The sequence below is a fragment of the Phragmites australis genome, chromosome 7, assembly GCF_958298935.1.
Source record: "Phragmites australis chromosome 7, lpPhrAust1.1, whole genome shotgun sequence".
Lineage (NCBI taxonomy): Eukaryota > Viridiplantae > Streptophyta > Magnoliopsida > Poales > Poaceae > Phragmites > Phragmites australis.
Genome location: NC_084927.1, coordinates 23,384,009 through 23,407,625, shown reverse-complemented (window position 1 = coordinate 23,407,625; position 23,617 = coordinate 23,384,009). Strand labels below are relative to the sequence as shown.

The 23,617-nt window shown below is 43.5% G+C and overlaps 1 protein-coding gene and 1 pseudogene across 1 annotated transcript; both read right to left on the bottom strand.

Annotated features, from left to right (window-relative positions):
• Positions 1 to 1,427: 1,427 nt before the first annotated feature.
• Positions 1,428 to 5,160, bottom strand: LOC133925489 (uncharacterized). The gene is made up of 2 exons (XM_062371403.1): positions 2,064 to 5,160; positions 1,428 to 1,941 (listed from the first exon to the last, which is right to left on the bottom strand). The coding sequence occupies exons 1-2, from the start codon at positions 4,988 to 4,990 to the stop codon at positions 1,938 to 1,940; spliced, it is 2,931 nt and encodes a 976-aa protein (XP_062227387.1). The 5' UTR covers positions 4,991 to 5,160; the 3' UTR covers positions 1,428 to 1,937.
• Positions 5,161 to 12,291: 7,131 nt separating this feature from the next.
• On the bottom strand, positions 12,292 to 22,436 carry LOC133924236 (F-box protein 7-like; annotated as a pseudogene).
• Positions 22,437 to 23,617: the final 1,181 nt, after the last annotated feature.

Genomic DNA, 23,617 nt, shown 5'->3' with positions numbered 1-23,617 from the left:
TGACGTCAGTGTGAAACAATTAGATAAAGATTGTCCATCACCCTGTTGGCATGTGAATGCAATGGTACATGTTTTATTAATGTGAAACACGGCAAATATATTCTGAAAAGTCCAAATAGTTCTTTGGTTCAGGTTTCGGGTGCAGTTTCACGGGATTGCTGGCAATAAGACTAATGCTTCCTGTGTTATGCACATCCATTTGTAATAACTTTTTAACTTGTTTTCCATCTTAATTGTCAGGAAACTGCTATAGATGAATATTTCAAACCAATCGACAAGAATGCTCAGATCATAATGGATATGCAGATGGAGAAAGAAGAAAGGCAAATGAAGGTGATGGCAAAAGTTATGCAAGAGCAAATAAAAATGCAAAGAGAAATCACAATGAAAAGAGCTGAGGCCACTGGCGTAGAGTCTAGAGATACCCAAGTGAGTGAAAAAGTAGCTGAAAGTCCTCCAAAACAAGAAGCCGCAAAATAGACTCTAGGCAATCTTCCCGGAAGGAAGTTAATGTCGGCGCACATACCCTCTGTGTAAGTTTAATGGGCTAGGTAATAAGTATGTATGTACCACGAGACAATCGCCAATTTTGTACCTATCAGTGGCTATTCTTTTCTTTGCGGAGAGCTATTGGGTTATGTTCTTTCCCTTTTCATGATTGTGAAATGATGGAAGTTTTGTGTGATGCGGTGACGGCCTATGAGATGAAATTTTGCGACATTGTCTTTTATTCAGAGGTGCTGTATCAGTTCTTTTTTCATAATATAATGCGCTACTTGCTGATTGTGAATGTCCATTTATGCAGATCTGCAGATGAAGGTGAGTTTCTTGAGTTGGAACTGTATTTGAACTTCCACTAGATATCCACAGGCTAAAATCTTATGCACCAGATCCATATTATATTACTAAAAAGTTATCAATAAATTTAAACCTGACGGTTCCGTTGTGTAGTGGTTATCACTCCAGACTTTGAATCTGGGATCTGGGTTCAATCCCGGTGGGACCTATTTTTAAACTTTTTATTTTTGTTTATGCCTCAGTCTTCAGATTAAGCTCTACATCCATAGGTACATGAAAACAAGCAATGAAATTTTGCATGTTCGTCTATGCGTGTATGGAAATGTGAAACAATTTCCATAAGAGGAAATAGACCCCAGATGAAACAGAGCTTCACAGACATGAAAGCAAATTAAGAATCCCTGTAGTATTGCATCGGTAATCAGGAGACTCAGTGTAGCAGCAGAATCTTAATTCTTTTGATGCTAGCTATACCAAAACATGTGTTGCTTAATAGCATTGGTAAGTACTTTCGGCAGTATAATACTCCAACCTCTTTCCCAAGTGGAAACAGATGCACAGCATGGATAGAAATATCTCCAGGTTGACGCTTGCAAGTATAAATCACACACCACAAGCTTAATGGTTTACAAATCACAACAGCCAGCATCAGGCACACAACCAGCTGTTTCATGAGATAGTACATAGCAGCATGAATCACACGCAGCTGCAGGTTATTAGCTACTCCCGTCTCAAACGGCGTAGCAGAGCACACTCACAAGCCATCCAAAAACAAGCAGCCAGCAGGCATACACACCCGGCTGCAGATTGAACCGCAAGCCACACACTCGAGCACACACATCGGCCAGGCCTCAGCACAAACCAAGGCCGCCTTTTTATTCCAAAGCACACAGCAAACGCAGGCCAACCCGGCCATCAACACAGGCATGGAGGAGCCAACCTGAGGCTCGCACCTTGCAAAAAATTCTCAACGAAAGGCAGCAGCAGCTGTAGCGTCACAGCAACCCAGAAGCGTCAGTGGCAAAGCCAAAGCCCACACGACATGAACCAAACACGGCATCAGTAGCAGCATCCATAGCAGACGTAGAACATGCCACTGATCGATCTCTCGTAGCAGCAGTAGATGCAGGGTTCAGGATTCACCTAGACAATGCGAGAGGCAGAGTTGCAAAGAGTGATTAAGCTGCAGGCAGTTGAGTAGCAGAACTAACAGAGATGGATGGATTAATTTCATCAATCAATAAGCAGGGCATGTATGTATATACCTGAGGACGGTGCCCCTGAGGAGGCGCCTCTTGTAGTAGCGCGAGTAGTGCACGGGCGCCTCGAAGCGGTCAGGGTGGTGGTCGGCGGCCAGCCCGTCCCACTCCAGCGCGTCCCACACGTCCTTCTCCATCTCGACGGTCGGCCTCTTCGCGCCTGGCTCGCGGGCCGCCACGGCCGGCAGCCGGCGCAAGCCAAAGCATCCCCTCATCCTGATGGTCTCCAGAGCGGGTGCGAGCATCTTGACCTCGCATATCTGCCGCAGATTCGGCAGGTCGTGCAGGTGGATGGTGGCCAGCTTCGGGAACGGATCTATCAGGTCTCTCTCCTCCGGGGGCATTTCGTGAAGCACGAAGACGTGCCTGAGGTCGCCGCAGTGGATGACGTGGAGGGTCTTCAGGTTGGGGAAGGAGTCGATCTCAAACACCGGCAGCACAAACTGGAGCCTTGGGCAGGAGCGCAGATGCAAGTGCTGCAGACTGTAAAATATATAATCCCAATGGCGGGTTTTATATTTGTCAAAAATGCAGCGGGCCATCAGGAGATCCGATGCCCAGATGGTCTCCAGTGCAGAGAACCCGTACGTGCCCGTAGCGAAGACGGTGTCCAAGTTGGGGTACCTCTCCACGCGGCACCACCTGAGGCATGGTCCTACTGGCATGCTAACGCTGGTTGAGATGTCATGCACATGCAGAGATTCGGCATACACTGTCATCATATAAGCTAAATTTTTTTTACTTGGACAAGAAATTGCTGCTGCTAGCTCACTCTCGATGCTGAGGCCCCCATCACCAATCTCGATATGGCGATCCGAATGTTGAGTCGGAGGTTGTGGGAAGGCTTGCATCGGAGCATCACCAATCTTGGTAAAGAGATCACCGTACCGGCTTGATAGAACATGGTGTTGTTGATCACTAGGTATAATCTTCTTCTTGCTGGTTGCCTTAGGTTGAACAACCGCACCATGGACAGTTGAAGTGGTGATGTGGATATCAAAATATATATCCTGGTAATCTACTGCTTTTGGATACACACAAATCAGATCCGCCAAGCACCGAGCCAGCCTTGCGTCCGCAAGAATAACATGCACCTGCAACCGGAAGGATTTATGCTGGCCAAGAGATGGCCGAGTACACCCAAGTGCCCTCCCAGGTCGTGTGTCTATGCAGAGCAACTCCAGCTTCTGAGGTATAAAGGAATCATCATCTGAACACCATCTTATTGCACGAAGGTGCTCACAACCTAGCAGAAAGAGTCGCTTGAGATTTAGGACATCCACCACCATAATGTCAAAGTCAAGTACCTTGATTGCGCTTCCTGAGAGGTCCAGCTCCACAAGATTGGGTAGCTCACGCAAGAACAAATTCTCTAACTGTGTGCAACCTTGTAGGGATATCTTTAAGGTTTCGACAATACCCCTCTTATTTGCATCTGATGGGCGCTTCGGACGGGAACTATCTGGAGGTAGGTCAACAATTGATTTCCAGTGGGATGCAGATCCATAGCCATCAAAGCTGAATGATTTTAGCGAGGAAGGAAATCCGCTAGGCAACACAACATTTTCTAGCCCATCACAACCATCAAGAATAAGCACCTGAAGGCTGCTCGCCATTGATAGGCTTGCTGGTAGATTGTTCATGTCCCTGTTGCCAGACAAATCAAGTATTTCCAGCTTTGTCTTATCCATAAATGAGTTGCTACTATCTATTGATGTCTCTGCCTCATGTGTAGATTTGATTATTCGGAGCCTCTGAAGGTAAGGCAGTCTTCCCTGTAATCTACTTGTGTACTGCCAACAACGGACTCCCTCTATGTTTAGCTCTCTGAGGTTAGCCATGAGATCTATCTTTTCTTCAGTTAAGATCTCATTCCAGTCTGTGTAACGTATGTCAAGCACCCATAGATTACGTAGAGATGCCCACTTTGTACAGTCCTCTCCTGCACTTGTGTAACCGTTTGTGCAGTGGTTCAATCCGAGGAATCTCAATCCGTGGCAACGAAGGAAAGGAGGTGATGCAAAGTAGAAGACAGAACACGAGAGAATTAGAACGCAAATGCTGTTGCAATAATTGAACAATCCGTTTGGTAATTCTTGCGGGTTATTAGACCTTTCAAATGCTACGAATAAAGACGATGTCCTTTCAAATATAGTTTGCATATTCTCCTGTACTTTCAGGTTCTTGGAGGTAACAAAAATCCAGCGGAAAGACCTATTTTCATAAGTAATCTCATCTTTGACTACCCAAAAAGGAGCCTTTTGATCTTTCATGAACTTTTCAAACACACCCTCAAGCATAGAAGCATCACATTCCCAACTTATTTCCTGACGCAATGCATTACTAATCTCCTTTGTTCTATCCCCTTTAATGATCCCATCACATGCCCAGAAGTTGGAAGCATGACCTGCCCAATCAAATCCAGTGGCCCTGTGAAAACCACAATGCAAAAATAACTCGTAGAGACAACAATCTATGACAATTGTTAGGTCAATATCCAACAAACATGGGTTGCGAGCAACTATGATAGTAGCCTCTTCACGTAACAGTGCGCTAAACTCTGAACTTGATAATCCGGTGATATTATGACATGTAAGGAAAAGGTGGTTATATCTTAGCTTGTTTGCTATTTCATCAGGGCTACCATGAATGGTCAGAAACCTTCTTTTAAAGGTCCATATCATTATATTGCTGCGATAGTTTGGCAAAGGAATGCCAAAAGTATTTACGTCAATCTCATCATCACTTCCATTAAGAAAAATAATCATATATTTATTGTCCCTCAGGGTTTGGTCTATCGCTTCTGCAACACTTGTTATAATATCCCTGGAGCCATGGTCCACTCCATTGAAGTCATCCTCCTCATCCAGAATGTCAAATATAGCCATTGTTGCAGGGTCAAGTTTTAGCTCCTCTGCGATTTTCCTCTGCATCGTCCTTCTATTTTTCCACGCTGAGCAATCTATGTAGATTATTCTATCAAAGCATTCTTCTGGACGCAGACCTTCCCTAGATAGAAGTACTTGTGCTACAGATCGAAGAACCGGGGCTGCCCCAAAGCCCCTCCAACCATCAAAATAGATGATCTTTTTGTCTCTGTAATACCGAATATAATCAATTATGCGCTCTGTGGCGCCAATAACCGTTGACTCTGAGAAACTCTGAAAGGAACGTGAGACCAGATTAATTTGTTACAGCACTACTATATAAAAAATCATCACTATTATTTTTAAAACTGATAGTAAATAAACTACAGTGATACTAGCTGAGTATCACTGTCAGTTTTAAAATCGATAGTGATAGTTATGAACCGGTAGTGATAACTAGTCTCAAATTTAATGATTTTTGGGTTTTTTTTTTCACTCGATGAATGAACCGTGCAGGTTTTCTGACTTGTGACAACTCTCGCGGTTTCTATGGGAGTCGAACCCGTGACCTCACCTCTCGTGCGAAGTTTTCTTAACATCTCACCTTACAGTCTTACTTGATGACTATAGGGTAATTTATCCTTTTGATATTTCCTGCTTAAATTTTTGGACGATTATTTAGGCTTATAGATGGCTTTAAATGAAAAAGTTATCAACTACAAAATTGTACATCTTGTCGAAAGCTGTAATTTTTATATAAAGTTTATCTTCATCTGACTCCGTATGAAAAAGTTTATCTCCAATTCGTGTATTATTCAGTAAAATAGCCATAACTTTTTCATACGGAGTCCGATTTCAACGTGTGACCTCTATTTTTGAAGCTAATGAGGAGGCGTATAAAAAAAAATCCATGTTTACACATGCACCTTTCTTAACCCTAAAAAGGCTCAGAAGAGTCGATAGGACCTCTAAATTTTTAAATCAAAAATTGATCTGCTCTAATTTACCTAAAAATTTTTGGAGACATAGTGCTACATCTAAAAGACAGTACTGAGCAACCGTTTTATCAGTTACCAAACTCGCAATAAAAATTTTAAAGTTGCATTTTTTAACTTTATGGCGATGTGGGTGTCTTTTTCAACCATTCCTAGAGTTACACCAGATCTCACAATTTATTTTGTAGTTCGGTACGTGGTTTTCCTTTGACAGTCTTTAGATAATTATTTGGATATCTATACGACTTCAAATAAAAAAGTTATCAACTAAAGAATTTTTAGATATCATCATGTGCTATAATTTTCATATAAAGTTTACCTCCATCCGACTGAAAAAGTTTTGAATTTTTGAAGATAGACCATATTTTATTTACATTGCCGGTTAATATAACAAACCAGCAATGATAATATTACTGTCAGTTTTTTAATTAAACCGGCTATAATACTTGATTATCACTGCCGGTTTTCACCAGATGGACTATTGCTATTGGTTAATTCCGAACCGATAGTAAAAATGAGGCACGAACGAATTTTTCTATAGTTATGCTGGTTCAATCAATCAGTTAATCTAATACAAATGCATGCTCTGACCGGGTGCATGAATCAATAAGTACTAGCACATATATAAACCAGCTGCTAGAATTGCGGTGGTGTTTGAAAACTCCTTCGAACAAAAAGTACTCTGCTTACGGATGAGATGAATTTACAAGTTGTAAGAATAGATAATTAAATGTGGGGTGGTATCTCTTTGGTCCACTCATTGTAAAGCCATTTCTTTTAGCTCATTTGTCCCTTTTATCTTCATTAGGCAAAATAAACAATGACAGCCATCCACAATAGCTCACTCAAAAGAAGGGGGATACAAAATTGCTTAACTTCTCATTATTCCTCGCCTTAATTACGAACCACTTGGATTAATTTGCTGGGTTTTTCTGTCCAACTTGCGAAAAAAACCAGCTGACCTCGCTTATTGCCAGTTGAATGGAGGTGGCTAAAAACAGCACCTTCAACATGCATGTGTTCCAAAATCCCACCTTATATATTTGGGCAGAGATACTTGTCTATTACTATTCATTAAATAGTGAGGTCAGTTAGCTTTGCCACACATGAGGCAGTTATTTCATTTGTCACATCTTTTTTGGAGGGCCACAATTTTCCTAGCCCCATCGTTGTGGCAAATTCGCTATGAACTAAACAAGCTTAGTATATGACCTAGTGGATTTGAGCAAGGATAGGATCTTTTTGACATATACACGACTCTAGAGTAACATGTGATTTTAATATGACTGTACAGTGAAATGATGAGCGTTAATTCATGGAAACACCGGTCGTTCCCCATCCTGATCAAACGCTAGCTAGTTAATTAAGTTATGTTTCCCATGCTATAAGACCATTTCAAACGTCAGCTAGATCCAACTACTCATCATGCATGATCGAGTGATGTTGCTGTACACTTGTACAGCCACGAAAGCAACAATAGAATTGGCTAAAAGAAAGCATTCAAAACTGTAATACTTGTGAGCGTAAAACAAAGCAACACAGTAGTAGCTCTTTTTCCATGATAAAATTCCACTGTCGTAGAAGATCAACAAGCAAAAGGCGCAGCTGATTATCAAACTAACCCATCAATCGATCCACTAATCAAAGGCCACTCGCCAACCTGTCAGTACTAATTAATTAAGCATCTGCTTCAACATTTTTGTGGGAGCAAATGCAGAAGAGGAGTACCTGGCTTTCCATGATAAAACTCCTCTGTCGTAGAAGATCAACAAAGTAAACAGAAAAAGGCGCGGCTGATTATGGAACTAACCCATCAATCTATCCACTAATCAAAGGCCACTCGCCAACTCCTGTCTGCGCACACAACGTTGAAACCAATCAGTACGAATTAAGCCTCGATCTGCTTGGACATTGTTGACGGGTAGCACACTAATATTTTTGAGGGAGCAAATGCAGAAGAGAAGTACACACCTGTTCCGTCGAGATGAGCTATAGCTCCACTTCCAGCGTCTAAGACCAAGAAAGAAAGAGGCGCAGCAAGCAAACCAGTCATCTAACCCATGACTCCACAATAGCACGCTCGCCCTCAAATCAATTGGAAGCCGGAAATGCGATGGAGGCGTAGGAGATCGAGTAGCGTACGGTCTGGTATGTGGTGCTATGGACGGCAGCTGGTGTGTCTGTCCTTCTCCAAAGCACGCTCTCGATTCCTTGCTTGCTGCCTGCATCTATATTGGCTGGCTGGGTGCTTTGCTTCTCTCCGTTCTCCTCTCTTCTCTTTTCTAAAGCATGAAATCCTCAAACCCCCTTTGCTTTTTCGCAAAGATGGTTAATTCCCAGTAGCTGTAGTTTGCGTTAAGGACAATCTTGCATGACCCGGTAAAGAGTAGCAGATCTTTCTCCTTTGTTTAAAGAGATTGATAACCTTCGGGGAGCAAAAATTTTTGGATCTGATTGACAGAGCTCTAACTTAAAAAAAAATCTTAGACATAAGTATCCTTGCTCATAAAATTTTAGAGCTGAAATTATTAGGCTGGAAATATTTGAGCAAGTCATCTTGGTAGTATTTTAGACTAGAAATAGCGATTTAAACCACTTTATTTTAACTTATAAACTCCTGACACTGTATAAAACTAGGAGCTAGAGTTCTACCAAGTAAATCTTGATGCCAAGCCCAGCAACCGCCTTTTTGGTGTGGATTCCTATATAGGTCCTCAGTTCGATCAACATTAAGATAAGTGCAAAAGGGAATTGAACAACTACGATGGTTCCTCTTCTTCTCCTTCCTCTAAACGCATCGGCCCCTCTTGAGCCCTCCTCAGTGACACTGGTTACCTCACCACTCCTCCGCCACCTGACGAAGTTAGGGTAAGGGCTAGAGGTTGAGGGAGGGAACATGATGTCCTCTGGCTAAAGAAGTCGGGAGGCAGGGCAGCCTGACAACAGGCGGCAAGGGCATCTAGGCTAGAAAGCAGTGGAGGATCCAGCTAGGTGGTATGGTGAGTCATGGATCACCTTAAGAATTTGCACCAGCTTAAGGTCCATATAGGTGTGTAAGCTTCTTTAAGGCAAATTTCAAATGTAATTATGTTGATATGTTAAATTATGTTAAGTTGTACCACTCTAGCCTACAATCCTGGATCTGTAACTGCTGGAAAGGTTAGAGGTGGCGATGACGTATCGTGGGTTTTATTATTCAGCAGAGGCGGGGCTCTCACTTGGGCACCTGAGGTCGTGGCCCGTATTATGCCTCTGGTTTTCCTGTAGCTCCATTGGGCCACCGGTCATAGCCCGTGTTCAACCCTAGACATGGCCTGGGTCTTGGGCTAGTCCTAACCCCGCCCCTGTTATTCAGAGCCTTTGAAGATAATATTTGTGAAATTCCAACAACCGACTCTCTGTACGTTTAGCTCACTAAGGTTGGCTACGAGATCCATCGTTTCTTCAGTTATGATTTCATCCCAGTTTGTATAACATATGTCAAAGCACCCATAGACTATTACATGGTCGGAATGTCCAAACCATAGCATGGTCACGATACTCAGGACTAAGACCAAATCCACTCACATCAACCTCATCATCACTTCTATTAAGGAAAATCAGCATACAATTTCTGGACCCCAGGCACTGGGCAATCACTTCTGAAACACTTCATATCACATCCCTAGAGCTATGGTCCACACCATTAAAGTGATCCTCCTCTTTGTGCTTGTCAAACATGGCATTGTTTCATGGTCAATTTCTAGCTCCTCTATGATTTTCCTCTGCATTACCCTTATATTTTTCCACTCTGAGCAATCTATGTAAATTATTCTGTATAATTTTGAAGGAGTTTTCTTAGCTTTGTTTTTATTTGCGTTATGGATCTAAGGACCAGGGCCGCCCCCAAAGACATTCCAACCATCAAAATAGATGACCTTTTTTCTCTGTAAAGGAATATAATTGAATATCCCCTCTCTGGCGCCATCAACATATGTTCCCTCCATTCCCTGAAGTAGAGTAAGCAGGAAGCGAAGTGAGGCCACATTAATTTGTTGCCGCTTCAGTTAACCAGTTAATCCAATACGAATGCATGCTCTGATAGGGTGTATGAATCAACAAATACCGGCGCATACATGAACCAGTTAGTAGTGCTATGGTGTATGAAAACTTCTTTGAATCAAAAGTTTCGATTCTTATTATGGTCACATGGGTTACACTAATACCTGTTTTTTCATGATGAAATCCCCCTGAAACAAGAGTAAGTAGTATGGAAAGTGAGGAACACCACCTTAATTTGTTGCAGCTTCCATTAATCAGTTAATAAATAAAAACTCCAACCAGTGAATTAATCAATAGACAAGAGGTACCAATGATTATACCTTGAGATGTACTTAAAAAAATTGATACCTCAGGTGCCAAATTTTGTACATCAGGTGCCAAACTCAACTTATAAATTTTGTATCTCTTGATGCCTTTCCAAGGACCATATAAAAAACTCAATAAATATTGGCGCGCATATAAACCAGCCAGTAGAACCCTGGTGTCTGAAAACTTGTTTGAATTAAAAGTACCAACCAATGCTTACGGTCCCTCACATGAATTACAGCAGTATTTGGCTTGGTGCTTTCCTTCTCGCCGGCCTTATCTCTTTTCCAAAGCATGAAATTCTCGACCTCGCTGTGCTTTTTTTCAAAGATGGTTAGGAGAAGCTGTGATCGATTTGCGTTAAAGATGATCATGCATGGCCCCGTAAAGAGTAGCGGCTCTTTCTCCTTTGTTTAAAGGGATTGATTATCTTCTTTTTCTTTTTTTTTGAGCGAGTCAAAAAGATTGGTAATCTGTGGGAAATAATAAAGCAAGAGAAAATTGCAAAACCCACCTGCAAATTTGGTTGTTTGCCAAAAACACCCTACAACTTCATTTTCGTCAGTAATCCACCTATAACTTTTTTTATGGCAAATGCTCCCTATGGCCACACATAGCATAGTGCGTGTGTGGCTTCAAGGGTGGTTTAGTGACTTTTAACATGGTTGCTAACATATCTATGACCATCTAATCCAATTTAACAATCCATTTGGTGCACTCTCGACTTGCAGATTTTAGTGGTACGGTCATAGAAATGTTGTAAAGCATGCCATAAGTCACCATGCCACACCACAAACTATGAAAGCGCTATAGCATGCGGTCAATAATATTTAGGAGGGTACTTGATAACCAAGAAGAGTTGTGAGTGTAATACTCGACAACATTTAGCCGCGTGTCTCAGCCTTCGCGGCTTCGCCCACGTGCCGGGACCCGGTATCCGCGTCGTCCCCACATGCTCCTATGTCTCCATTCGTTACCCAATCCACTCTTCAACTTCTCTGCACAAAATCTAAAATTAGGCAACATATGTAATCGTATTTATTGACATAGATAATATATCATCATATTTACAATTTTAGCATCTGTATTCGACACCTTATTTATCAAAAACCGACTTTTGATACATCGTACTCCGAAAAAAATGCGAGTCTAGCCATATTGGGCACCTCATATGCTGAAAATCAGGTGTATTCTACACATGAGATGCTGAATATGGACTACAGTGCCGTATTCGGCACGTCGTGTGCCGAATATAGCCTATACCGGCTATAGACACTTTGATGCTATCATTTTGTACCGGAAACCTTATGTGTTGAATACACTTAATTTTGGATTTTAGCCGCTTCTCTCGGATAAGGGAAGATCGATTATTGATGATTCATGTCCTAATGGACTAAATTATTTGGCAAGATGAGATCTCGGTTAACAAATGTTCTTCAACTACTGAGCTTGTGACCTTATGATTAAGCAAATCTAATCATTCTAGGTTGAATTTTCGCTCACCAAACTTTTTATGGCACTGTCTCCTGCGCTGCAGGACACGTACCTCCCTCATAATCTGGCGTGGAATTACCTCGTGTATAAGGAGGAAGACCCCAAACCCAAACCCAGCAGCATGTAGAAGAAGCACCCACTACACTCAGTCAATCGAAAGTGCCAGCTACCACCAAATAACCAGATATCCAGCTGATCGAAGTGCGTGTGATTCGACGATGCCTCTTGCAAGTCCTCTCGCACATCTCAGAACCATTTGGTTTCCAGAACGACGACTTGAAATGCATGCAACTTTTTTGCCAACCAGTGGGTAGCTAACGGTATATGTTAATTAGGTTTGCAATGAACTTCTCGAGATTTGATCATTTGCTATCTCTAACCCTTGAGGAAAGATAAATACATATGTGTTTCCCATTCAGCAAATGAATGCATCAGTAGACCACAACATATCTATGACTCAAGCGGTTCATGTATCCAAGATGCAAAGGATTTCCAGCGATTAGAAAGAAATGTACAGAGCAAAGCATATTTCATTAATCATTACCCGTTGATTATTCAGCAATCAAGCAACTAGAAGCAATGGTTTTACTGACCAATCCCAAAATACATGCTCCATTATTGGCCTAGACCACCACACCGTTATCCAGATTCAGGAGTTTACAACGATAGACAATGCTTGCTTATATGGTACAGACCCATGTAGGAGGGCGATTTTCCACTCGTTTCTGACAATGAGCTTATTTTTCTGCTTGCCCCGTTTTCAAGCATCAACATAGCCTATTATTATATTTCATAAACAACAGCATGCAAGCAACCTGAATAAGAAATAAAACAAGACTGGGTATTTACATATTGTTCCGACATGAGTTTAGCCTGGGAATGAAACCGCCGATTATCTCCATCATCACCATCTTAGCCTGCAATAGGGCCACCAATCATCTCCATTCTCCGTCGTCTTTGTCATCACAAGGAGCTCACCCAGGGACAAAGAAATCCATCTTCTCCACTGGGAGGTTTAGCACCGAAGTATCAGCCTGGACAATTTACGCAAAATGCTCGGTCAATCATACTATGTAGAGAATACTATGCTTGAAGTTAGAAATTAGACTGCAAGCTGCAGTTGGCCCCTTCCTCCAATGGCATTCTTATCACATAAAATAGTACAACATTCACCTAACCGCCATACCTCCTCAAATGGAACAAACACAAAGGGAACCAAACCCCTGCTGTGGGAAACAGCAGGCACATCTGGGTCATGCGTCTCATCCTCCTCCCAGCCCTCTACGAGTTCAAGTATGCTGCCTTTCCAGTTTTTCAGTTCACTTGCATTCACTCCGGTAGTTAGAATCTTTAATACATCCAACCTGTTATTTGCACCAATTGTAGTGCCTCTAAGCTTGCAGAACGTTAGTGCAAATTTCAAAGACTAGGAACTGACGATAATCATCAAAACCTACGCAAAATCTTAATACAAAATACCTAAGGCGCATCCTAACAAGTGTGTACCGATGCCCCGGATATAGGAGTGCCAATTCCATCTGCATGCCCGAAAAAGTAGCTCATATTAGAAGAACGTGATGGATAGAGCTGAAGAAAGCATATACAAGGTCCAAATTTTTCACCTGGCCATCCTCTGACAGTATGTAGTCAGTCGCCTTTAAATACACAATCACTTTTTGATGCTCGAAAATGCATGCACTTGACAGCATCTTTAATTTTCTCTGGGGAAATCTGCTCTTCACAGGAAAGTAAAACATCAATGTTACAAGTGAGAAACGTGCTGTCGAGTGTAGAAAAATGACAACGGAAGGAGTTGTAATAGGGACCTTATAGAGGAACTTCCCGCTTGGGAAAAATCTCAAATAACGGTAGTAGCAAACCTGAAGATGATATGTCCAAGCTTGATCGGGTGTATTTCCGGAAGCAACACCTAGATTTGAGAAGCTGAAATTCGCAAAAGACATAAGTATCAGGTTTTGGGAAAGTATCGCCAGGGCTGCAGAAAGGAAGGAGTTCTTTTGTTAGTTAATAGGAGTTGTAATCTTATTAGGAGTCAGTAGTTACTATCTTTAGTAGTTTCCATGTTTAGGAGGATTCTATAAATTAATGAGAAGAGGAGAAGAGAGGGCATGTTTTGATTGCTAACAAACCAGTATCAGGCGTCGCCGACGACAAACAGCCGGTGGCACCGTCAGCCAGTACCATAGGTCGCCGGCGTGCTGTGGCGTCGTCGTCCCTTCAGCGTTCTGGGCTTCGCCCTGGAACTCGCGCTTACAACCGCGATCACCCATATCAATTGGTATCAGGAAGGCCAATTGATTCCCGTCCTATGGCTTCCGCAGAAGACCGTCTGGGCAATCTGGAGGTCACAGTGGAGAAGTTAGCCACCGCAATGGACAAGGTTCAGATCATGGTGGTCGAGCTTGGGAAGGCGATCACGGAGCTTTCCAAGATCACGGGCAAGCAACCGGTCCAACCAACGTGTGGGTCGTCCGTCGGGGCTGGAGTTCGACAGCATCTGCGACAAGATGAGCATCCGAGAGACGGAGCAGAGAATGAAGGCAGTGATGAGCAAGGAGGGCGCCGCTGGTCAGCGCATGCCCCACGTTATGAGTTACCGCTGTACGATGGGACGAAGGACCCGCTGCTTTGGCTCCGGCAGTGCGAGCGTTTTGGGAGGCTGCATGACATTCCCAGGGAGGATTGGGTGGAGATGGCAGGGATGCATTTGCGTGGAGAGGCACAGGAGGTATTGGATAACTGGGAGGAGGAAGATCAGCACATCAGTTGGCATGAATTTCATGAGACATTCCTTCAGCGTTTCACGCGGCACTCGACCGCAGGACCACTTGGAGACTTATCGAATTTGAAGCAGGGGGAGGGCAGGGCGGAAGACTACGCGAGGGAGTTCCAGCGTCTCCTTGCGCGTACGCCAAAGGTGTCGAAGGCCAATCAGATCGAGCTTTTTACAGCAGGGTTGTCGCCGACACTAGCCGCCGACGTCCGGCGCGATCGTCCACGAGACTTGGCGGATGCTATTGGTCTCGCTCGGGAGGCAGCAAGGCGGGAAGACTTATGGCTTGCTAAGGTTGCGCAGGTGTCACGTGCACGTCCTGGGCTCAGTCGCTGCATGCCTACATCCGCAATATCAGGATCATGGGCATCCTGGAACGCGGCGTCACGAAATTCTGGCCTGGGCGTTTTGGCAGGTAGCGGGACAGCAGTGTTGGGGACGCCCAAGTCGCCGTCTTCGGCGTCCAGTCCAGGGGGCGCCAAGGTGTCCTCTGTTACTACCCAGATTTCAGCGGCCACGTCAACAGGAAGGACTCAACCCTATAGGCGCCGACTCAGTGCAGAAGAGATGGCAGAAAGAAGGGAGAAGGGGCTCTGTTACAACTGCGATAAGGTATGCTCACGTGGCCATCGCTACAAACGTCTTTTCCATTTGGAGGTAGTGAGTGAAGGGGAGGAGGAGGAACCCGAGGAGGAAGAGCCAGCCCTGTCCGCCATCGCAATGCGCGGACCGAAGGCCGGTAACACCATGCAAGTGATTGTGGAGATAGGAGGCCAACATTTGGTGGGATTGGTGGATAGTGGCAGTACCCACAATTTTGTCAACAGTCATGCTGCCTCCACGGTGAAGATTAACCAGATAACGGCTACAGGACAGCATGTGCGAGTGGCAAATGGTGCTCGTTTGCCCTGTCTTGGGGGCATACCACAGGCCCAGTTTTGTATCCAGTCCTACCAGTTCGAGGACTCCTTCTTGGTGATTCCGTTGGAAGGTTTTGATGTCGTATTGGGCATGCAGTGGTTAAAGCAGCTGGGCACTATTGGCTGGAACTTCGACTCTCTGCAAATGACTTTTTCGTGGGAAGATTGCAAGGTGTGTTTGCAAGGCATTAGGAGCAACGTGATGGAATCGCAGCTGCGCAGCCTCACAGTTGGGGAGGACAGGCGATCGCAGGACTTACTCAGTGACTTTGATGATTTGTTCAAGGAGCCACAGGGACTTCCACCTTCGCGTCCTTGTGATCACAGAATTTGCTTGAAGGAGGGATCAGATCCCATCGTCGTACGGCCTTATAGATACCCACATCGTCAAAAAGACGAAATTGAGCGGCAGTGTGAAGAGATGTTGGCACAAGGTATCATCCGACCCAGTCGTTCCGCATTTTCGTCGCCGGTACTCTTGGTGCGTAAGGCGGATGGGTCTTAGAGGTTTTGCGTGGACTATCGTGAACTCAATGCCAAAACCATTAAAGATAAATTTCCACTTCCGGTGGTAGAGGAATTGCTGGATGAACTGCACGGGGCTCAATTTTTCTCCAAACTTGATTTGCGAGCAGGGTATCATCAAGTCCGCATGTGTGAGGCTGATATTGAAAAGACAACGTTCCGTACTCACCATGGACATTTTGAGTCCCTGGTTATGGCGTTCGGGCTGTGTAACACTCCTTCAACTTTTTAGGCTCTTATGAACGAGGTATTAGCTAAATTCCTTCGCAAATTTGTATTGGTTTTCTTCGATGATATACTGGTGTGCAGCTCTTCTTGGGAAGACCACTTGCAGCATCTTCATTCGGTATTGGTTCAACTCCGGCAGCATCAGCTATATTTGAAAAGATCCAAGTGCACCTTTGCTCAGGAGATGGTGTGTTATCTCGGCCACATAATTTCAGCCAAGGGAGTGGATGTCGATCCCAACAAGGTGCAGGATGTGGATCGTTGGCCGATTCCTATGTCTGTGGCCAATGTACGGAGCTTCTTGGGCTTAGCAGGGTATTATCGGCGTTTCATCCATCATTACGCGACGATCGCTGCACCTCTTACTAATCTTCTTCGTCGTCGGGAGTTCCAATGGTCAGATGAGTTTGCATCAGCTTTTCGGCGTTTGAAAGACGCTTTACAATCGGCTCCTGTTCTCCACCTTCCAGACTTTGACATTCTTTTTATAGTGGAATGTGATGCCTCTGGCACCGGCATTGGAGCGGTGCTTCAACAAGAAGGGCATCCGGTGGCTTATTACAGTCGACAATTGGCAGATCGGCATAAAAAATTAGCAGCTTATGAGCGGGAACTAATTGGATTATCGAAGGCGATTAGACATTGGCGACCTTATTTGTGGGGTTGACCGTTTGTGGTTCGAACGGATCATGCCAGTTTGAAATTTCTCCTCGACCAAGCTTTGGTGACGCCACCTCAACAGCATTGGGTCAGTAAGTTGGTGGGGTTTGATTTTGTGGTGGAACACAAACCGGGCCGGGCTAATATAGCGGCTGATGCACTATCTCGCATGCACAAACATGAGGAATCCTGTGCAACGATTTCCTCTCCTACGATGCTGACTCTGGAGGGTTGGGAGAAGGCACTGCGTGAGGATCCGGCAATTCAACAGCGCTGTACAGAACTGTTGGCGGCATCCCCAGCTGTTGCTGCGTCACACCAGGGCATTATTGAACCTGAACAGGAGGCGACCCGTCACACTGCGCGTCCATGGTCGACACGGGATGGCCTCCTTTACCACAAGGGACGCCTATTCCTTCCTGCCACGTCGCCAATTCGAGTCCAGGTGGTGGCTGCATATCATGAAGTTACTCACGAGGGGGTTCATAAGACCCTACACCCGTATTCAGCAAAGTTTCTTTTGGGAGGGTCTTCGCCGATCTATGGAGGAGTATATTGGCAGTTGTCTTGTTTGTCAGCAAAATAAATCAAGTACTTTGGCTCCAGCTGGCCTCTCGCAACCCTTGCCAGTACCGCATCACATTTGGGCGGATGTGTCCATGGACTTTGTGGTTGCTCTTCCCAAATCACAAGGGAAGACGGCTTTGTTGGTGGTGGTGGACCGTTTATCCAAATATGGACATTTCATTGCTATTAAACGACCTATTACGACGTCAACGATCGCGGATATCTTCTTTGACCAGATTGTGCGATTACATGGAATGCCAGAGTCTATTGTTTTCGATCGCGATCCAGTTTTCACAAGCACATTTTGGCAGGACCTTTTTCAGCGTTGTGGAACCAGGCTACTGACTTCTGCATATCACCCTCAGACGGATGGCCAAACAGAAGTGGTTAATCGTACGATTGAGATGTATTTGAGGTGTTTAGCTGCTGAAAGGCCATCCACATGGGTACAATGGTTACCTTGGGCTGAGTTTTGTTATAACTCTTCCTATCACTCTACACTCCGGATGACTCCATTTGAATTGGTGTATGGGCGCCAACCTCCTCCATTAGTACCATATAGCTAGGGTGCAACGCTAGTGGATGCAGTTGATAGAAAACTGGTGGATCGCGATGAATTATTAGATCGGGCTAGACAGCATCTTTTGGCTGCACAGAACCGAATGAAGCAACGCTATGATCTTCATCATAGAGAGGTAACTTATTCTGTGGGAGATTGGGTTTGGCTCAAGCTGCAAAAGCATCGCCAATTGTTAGCTCGACAGGGTCACGATCATAAATTGGCACCCAAATTCTTTGGGCCTTACAGGGTGGTGGCTAGAGTGGGAGAAGTCGCGTATCGTTTGGCTTTACCGATCACGGCTAAGATTCATGACGTCTTTCACGTCTCGGTATTAAAGCCATTTAAAGGGCTTCCTCCTACAGATATTCTTGATTTGCCGGAAGATATTTCTTTTCCTTCACCAGATTCAGCACAGTTATCTCCGTATGGAATACTGGTGCAGCGTTTTGTTAAAGGGCATCGGCAGTTCTTGATTCAATGGGCAGGCGCAGGAATCGAAGCAGCTACGTGGGAGGACGCTTTGGATTTCCGTCGATCATATCCTAATTTCAAGCTTGAGGACAAGCTTGTTCTTGAGGAGGGGAGTATTGATATGTCCAAGCTTGATCGGGTGTATTTCCGGAAGCAACACCCAGATTTGAGAAGCTGAAATTCGCAGAAGACATAAGTATCAGGTTTTGGGAAAGTATCGCCAGGGCTACAGAAAGGAAGGAGTTCTTTTGTTAGTTAATAGGAGTTGTAATCTTATTAGGAGTCAGTAGTTACTATCTTTAGTAGTTTCCATGTTTAGGAGGATTCTATAAATTAATGAGAAGAGGAGAAGATAGGGCATGTTTTGATTGCCAACAAATCAGTATCAGGCGTCGCCGACGACAAACGACCGGTGGCACCGTCAGCCAGTACCATAGGTCGCCGGCGTGCTGTGGCGTCGTCGTCCCTTCAGCGTTCTGGGCTTCGCCCTAGAACTCGCGCTTACAACCGCGATCACCCATATCAGAAGATGAAAGGGATGTATAATCATTAATACTAACAACTTGGGAATACTAAGAACATGAAATCAATATGAAAAATAATCATAATATAACCATAATGATCAGTGTTTGTAAAGGCGAGTATCTTGAAATCTAGAAAGTGTTCTAAAAAATAAACAAATAGTGCCACCATACCACATTGACAGTTTTCTTGAATTGCCACTCTGTAACTCCAGTATGAATATATGTGTTCCTACTGACATAGGGACCTGACGAAGCAGCAAGTATCAAAGTCAGTGCAAATATAATACACCCACAATGCTGAAAGCTCTAACGATTAGACAGCAATAACAACAGAAAAATCAGGAAATTAAATCAACAACTTTCAGCTTGTTTTCAAAGAAAAAAATATATCGGAATAGTACTATCTGTGAGAATTGGAATAGGACGAGTTTGCATCTAAAACCACTAACGCTTAACAGCACAATATGCCTTGATTTAAACTCAAAAGTGAATCCAAAGAGCATGGTCACTGCACGTCATACTAACAGACAACAGATCAATATTGTATAAAAAACAACCATGATGCCTCAGATCTCATGTGCAAACTAAAGTGGGCACACTAGACAAAATGATAGTCAAAGTTATGTATATCTACTTAGCACTCTGTATGAGATTTTGGTTTATGGCACAGATACACTCAGGTATACATCTTAAAGCAACTTCCATTAATCATTTACTAGTTGTCATGGTGACCGCTTCATCGATGAAATCGTAGTAATCAGATAATCCCAGGCAGCACTTGGTCAGGTTGAACTCAAAGCACTCTATCTATTTGGAGAAATATGCTTTAGTAATGCACCATATTATATGATCCACTGCTTCTTGAATATTTACCATCACTTTGGATTCTTGGTCTCTGCAGCCACATGCTCCTCCAAGAAGAATCATACAACGACTGAACCATCCTGTAGTTTGCCTCCATTCCACTCCTCTTCATATTATAAATTTGGATGCTTGAGAAAAATGTAAGAGCATGAAAACCGAATAACAACAAATAAGTACACTAACCTGCCAAGTTTTCAGGCATGCAGTACGCCACAAAGTAGGATTACGTGCAGTATATTTCCACTTGCTCAGACACATGCAGCCCTCCCTAAAGTATATGGGCTCATTCTTGTGAAAATCTGTTGAAAAAAATAGCCATAAAACAGTTAAGGAAAGTAGTACTGCATTGATTATTGATGTCAATGATGTTTGCTTCTTTTCATGCCAATTTTATGATAGGATGAGGTACATGGAGATACTTAGGGTGTATTTGGTTGTCTGCATATGGCTCAGCCTGACCCATGGGATGCAGGTAGCAAGTGTTTGGTTGCATGCATGCCACCTTGAGCCTGGCTCTTAGGATGCAAATGCATGCACTCATCCTGGCTCTTTAGAAACGTAGATTTGGGCGTTTCTACAGAGCATGGCTCGCTGGATGCAGGCTGGTGCTATCTTATGATGCTATTAGTGTGCATTAAGTGACATTAATGTATTTCGTAGAATATCAAGGCTTAATAAGATAAATTAAGGATTATAAGAGTACAATGACGTAAAATAAATATTATGGTAACACTTGTTTGTCATTTTTATCTCATGCAACATGTCTTCGTGCGAGCAATCAAACACAATCTCTTCTCAGTCAGACTGAACAGATGCAGGCAACCAAACAAATTGCTCACATATACGGGCCTCAAGCATGCGAGCAACCAAACGCACCCTTATCTACTTAGCAGGAAATACATTATGGATCAATCAAGTATAATAGCTCCTTCTCATGATGATTCCATGATATGATGAGATATACAGAGATACTTAACAGGAAATACACATGGAACGGACATAAGTGGAGAACAATTTAGTAAAGTGTTTTCAATTCCAGCATTAAGAGGATGAAAATAAATGCTCCTCAGTTCGTATAATCATCACCTCGAAAAGTAGTTCATCAGGTAAGCAACGATGAATGAGTGCTGGATCAGGTTTACAGCTCAAACTTGTGAATGGTGGTACAGGCTGAACTCTTATTCCATATAATTCTGTTAAGGAATTAGACGCCAAAAGACAAAAAACTGGTTAATCCCCCATAGCGCTAAAGAAGCTAATGTTCAGCTGTCATTCTTCAGTTAAAATGAAAAAAGTGGCAGACAACCAGTTCAGCTTCATGTTATACTTACTCAGCCAGGGTCTCTCTGTTGCAATGTATCTCATGCTTGGTAAATGATCAAACGCGTTAAAGTCAGGCCGATTAAAGTCAGGCCGAATATCAACAGAGATATCTGCACAAGAAGACTATCATATCACGTAAGTGTGTCTTGAATGCTAAGAATAGATCCAAAATTCAGCCACAGAAACACAATGTCCTGATGTCCTGTAGATATGCTAATTCTTGAATTTTATACAAAACGCTCCTAAGCCATAATTAAACAACAAGCGGTAAAGAATTGTTTTTTTTTCTCACCCTGCTGACAAGAAAAAGTTCAATGAGAATACCTATCTTGTTAAACTGCATACTCCACAGCAACACAACACAATCCTAAATGATGAGGTCAAATAACAATTTAACTCCACAACTCGATAAGTAACAGCACTAAAAAGTAGCCCTAATTAAGTATACTTACACCTTGTCAAACTAATATCCCAGGCAACATGCTTTCCATTGACATTAAGCACCTGATTCAGGCGATTTCCTTACGATTATAATCCTTGATACAGGATAAACGCTTCCAACAACTCATGATGACCTCGGTATACCTTATTATATGTACATTCTAATCATAATCCTTCGAATATTTCAATAACGAGCACTACAGTATCACATGAACAATTTGAGGACAAAACATATATCCTAGGCCATTAGCTACCGGAGATCATTTTTTCGATTTTACTCGTTTCTCAACAGACGTATCACGAACTTCAAGCATCTCTCGTTATTGACACAAGCATAAATAAATAGGCCCTTGAAACTAGCTGGATTTTCCTTTTCCATATGATTTGACAATCATGACTTATACTTGGTTCAGAATCTCTTCTTCTCTTTTACTTATTTGAACCTATAAGGAACAACAAAGCGTGAATAGAAAAAGATACTGACAAAATCGCACTATTACTCAATCTCCTAACTCCTAAGCGACTGACGCATCACGCGATACCAATAATTACATCCACAGGTAGACCCGACGACAAATCAAAGAGATAGAAAAAGAACGGAGAATTTCTCCGATTAATCCCACAAGTTCGCATCGAGGAATACCTGAGGAGGCCATGAGGAGCCGGAGATTTGAAGGCTCTGCAACGAATTGAAGCGGGAACGGTACGCGCCTGCGCGCGAGGCGAAGAAGCCCGTGGCCTCTGGAGAGTTGGTTTCCGCTCCCCTTCTCCGATGCTTTCGCGGCTGCCAAATCAAGCGACGCAAATCCGGGCGCACCAACCAAGGCTCGCCGGCACGAATCGAGGCTCGGCGGTCCCGAGTCAACCCCGCACGCCGCGACGAGATGTCAAACCCGATCGAACTCGAGCTCAACCAAAAGAGAATCACGCATCACAGGAGAAAGAACCCAACGAAGAACAGAGGAAATCAGACGAAGAACGGAGGAAGGAAGGAAGAACCCAGCAACGAATTCATTCCCATCCATAGTTTTTGTGGTTCTGTTACAAGCAAAATGGTTGGATCATTCTCATTGTCTACCTCCCTCCGGAAATATCCCAGGCTAATTACCTCAGTCTCAATTACAACACGGTAAAAATGAAATTAGGTATTGTAACTGTCTGACAACTAACAAACAACTGAAATTAACAGAAGCTTTTAACTTCGAAAACTTGAATGTTCCACCGCCGTCCAATTGAAGATGAGCGTCTCTCATTAACCCGCGCCCAACCGGTATCTTCAGGTCATAACAATGCCTCCCTCTGAAGAAACAGCTTGTCCTCAAGCTTCAGCAACATAGTCTGGAATTTGGACGTTCGGCCACCATGTCTTGATCGTGCGCCAATAAAATGCTGGGAAGGAACTCTTGATGAATGTTTTGTCCTCTCGAGTAGCATCTTCAGGAGGCATATTTTCCCACTGAATCAACCATTGCGTGACAGGTTCTTCATTCCTTGGAATGGCTCTTGTGTCCAGGACAGCAACTGGTGCAATCTTAATACGCCCATGTGCATCCACAAGTGGTAAATCCTCACTAGGAACAGCTCGTTCTCCCAAATGCCTTTTAAGCTGGCTGACATGAAAAACAGGATGAATTTGTGCAGTTGAAGGAAGTTGGAGCTTATAAGCCACTTTACCAATTCTTTGCAAGACTAAGAAGGGACCATAGTATTTAGTTGCCAATTTCAGTAAACCTCGCAATCCAAATGTTGTCTGTATATAGGGTTGCATCTTAAGATAAACCATATCTCCAACATTGAATTCCCTTTCAGTACGCCTCAAATCAGCATACTTCTTCATTCTAGCTTGAGCTTGTGCCAAGTTCTCTTTGAGTTGTTGAATCAAGTGTTGTTTTTCAGCCAAAAAATCCCTTGCAGGAGCTTCAGGACCAGGAATTGCAACTTCACTAATGAGGGGAGGAGGGTAACCATAGAGTGCTTG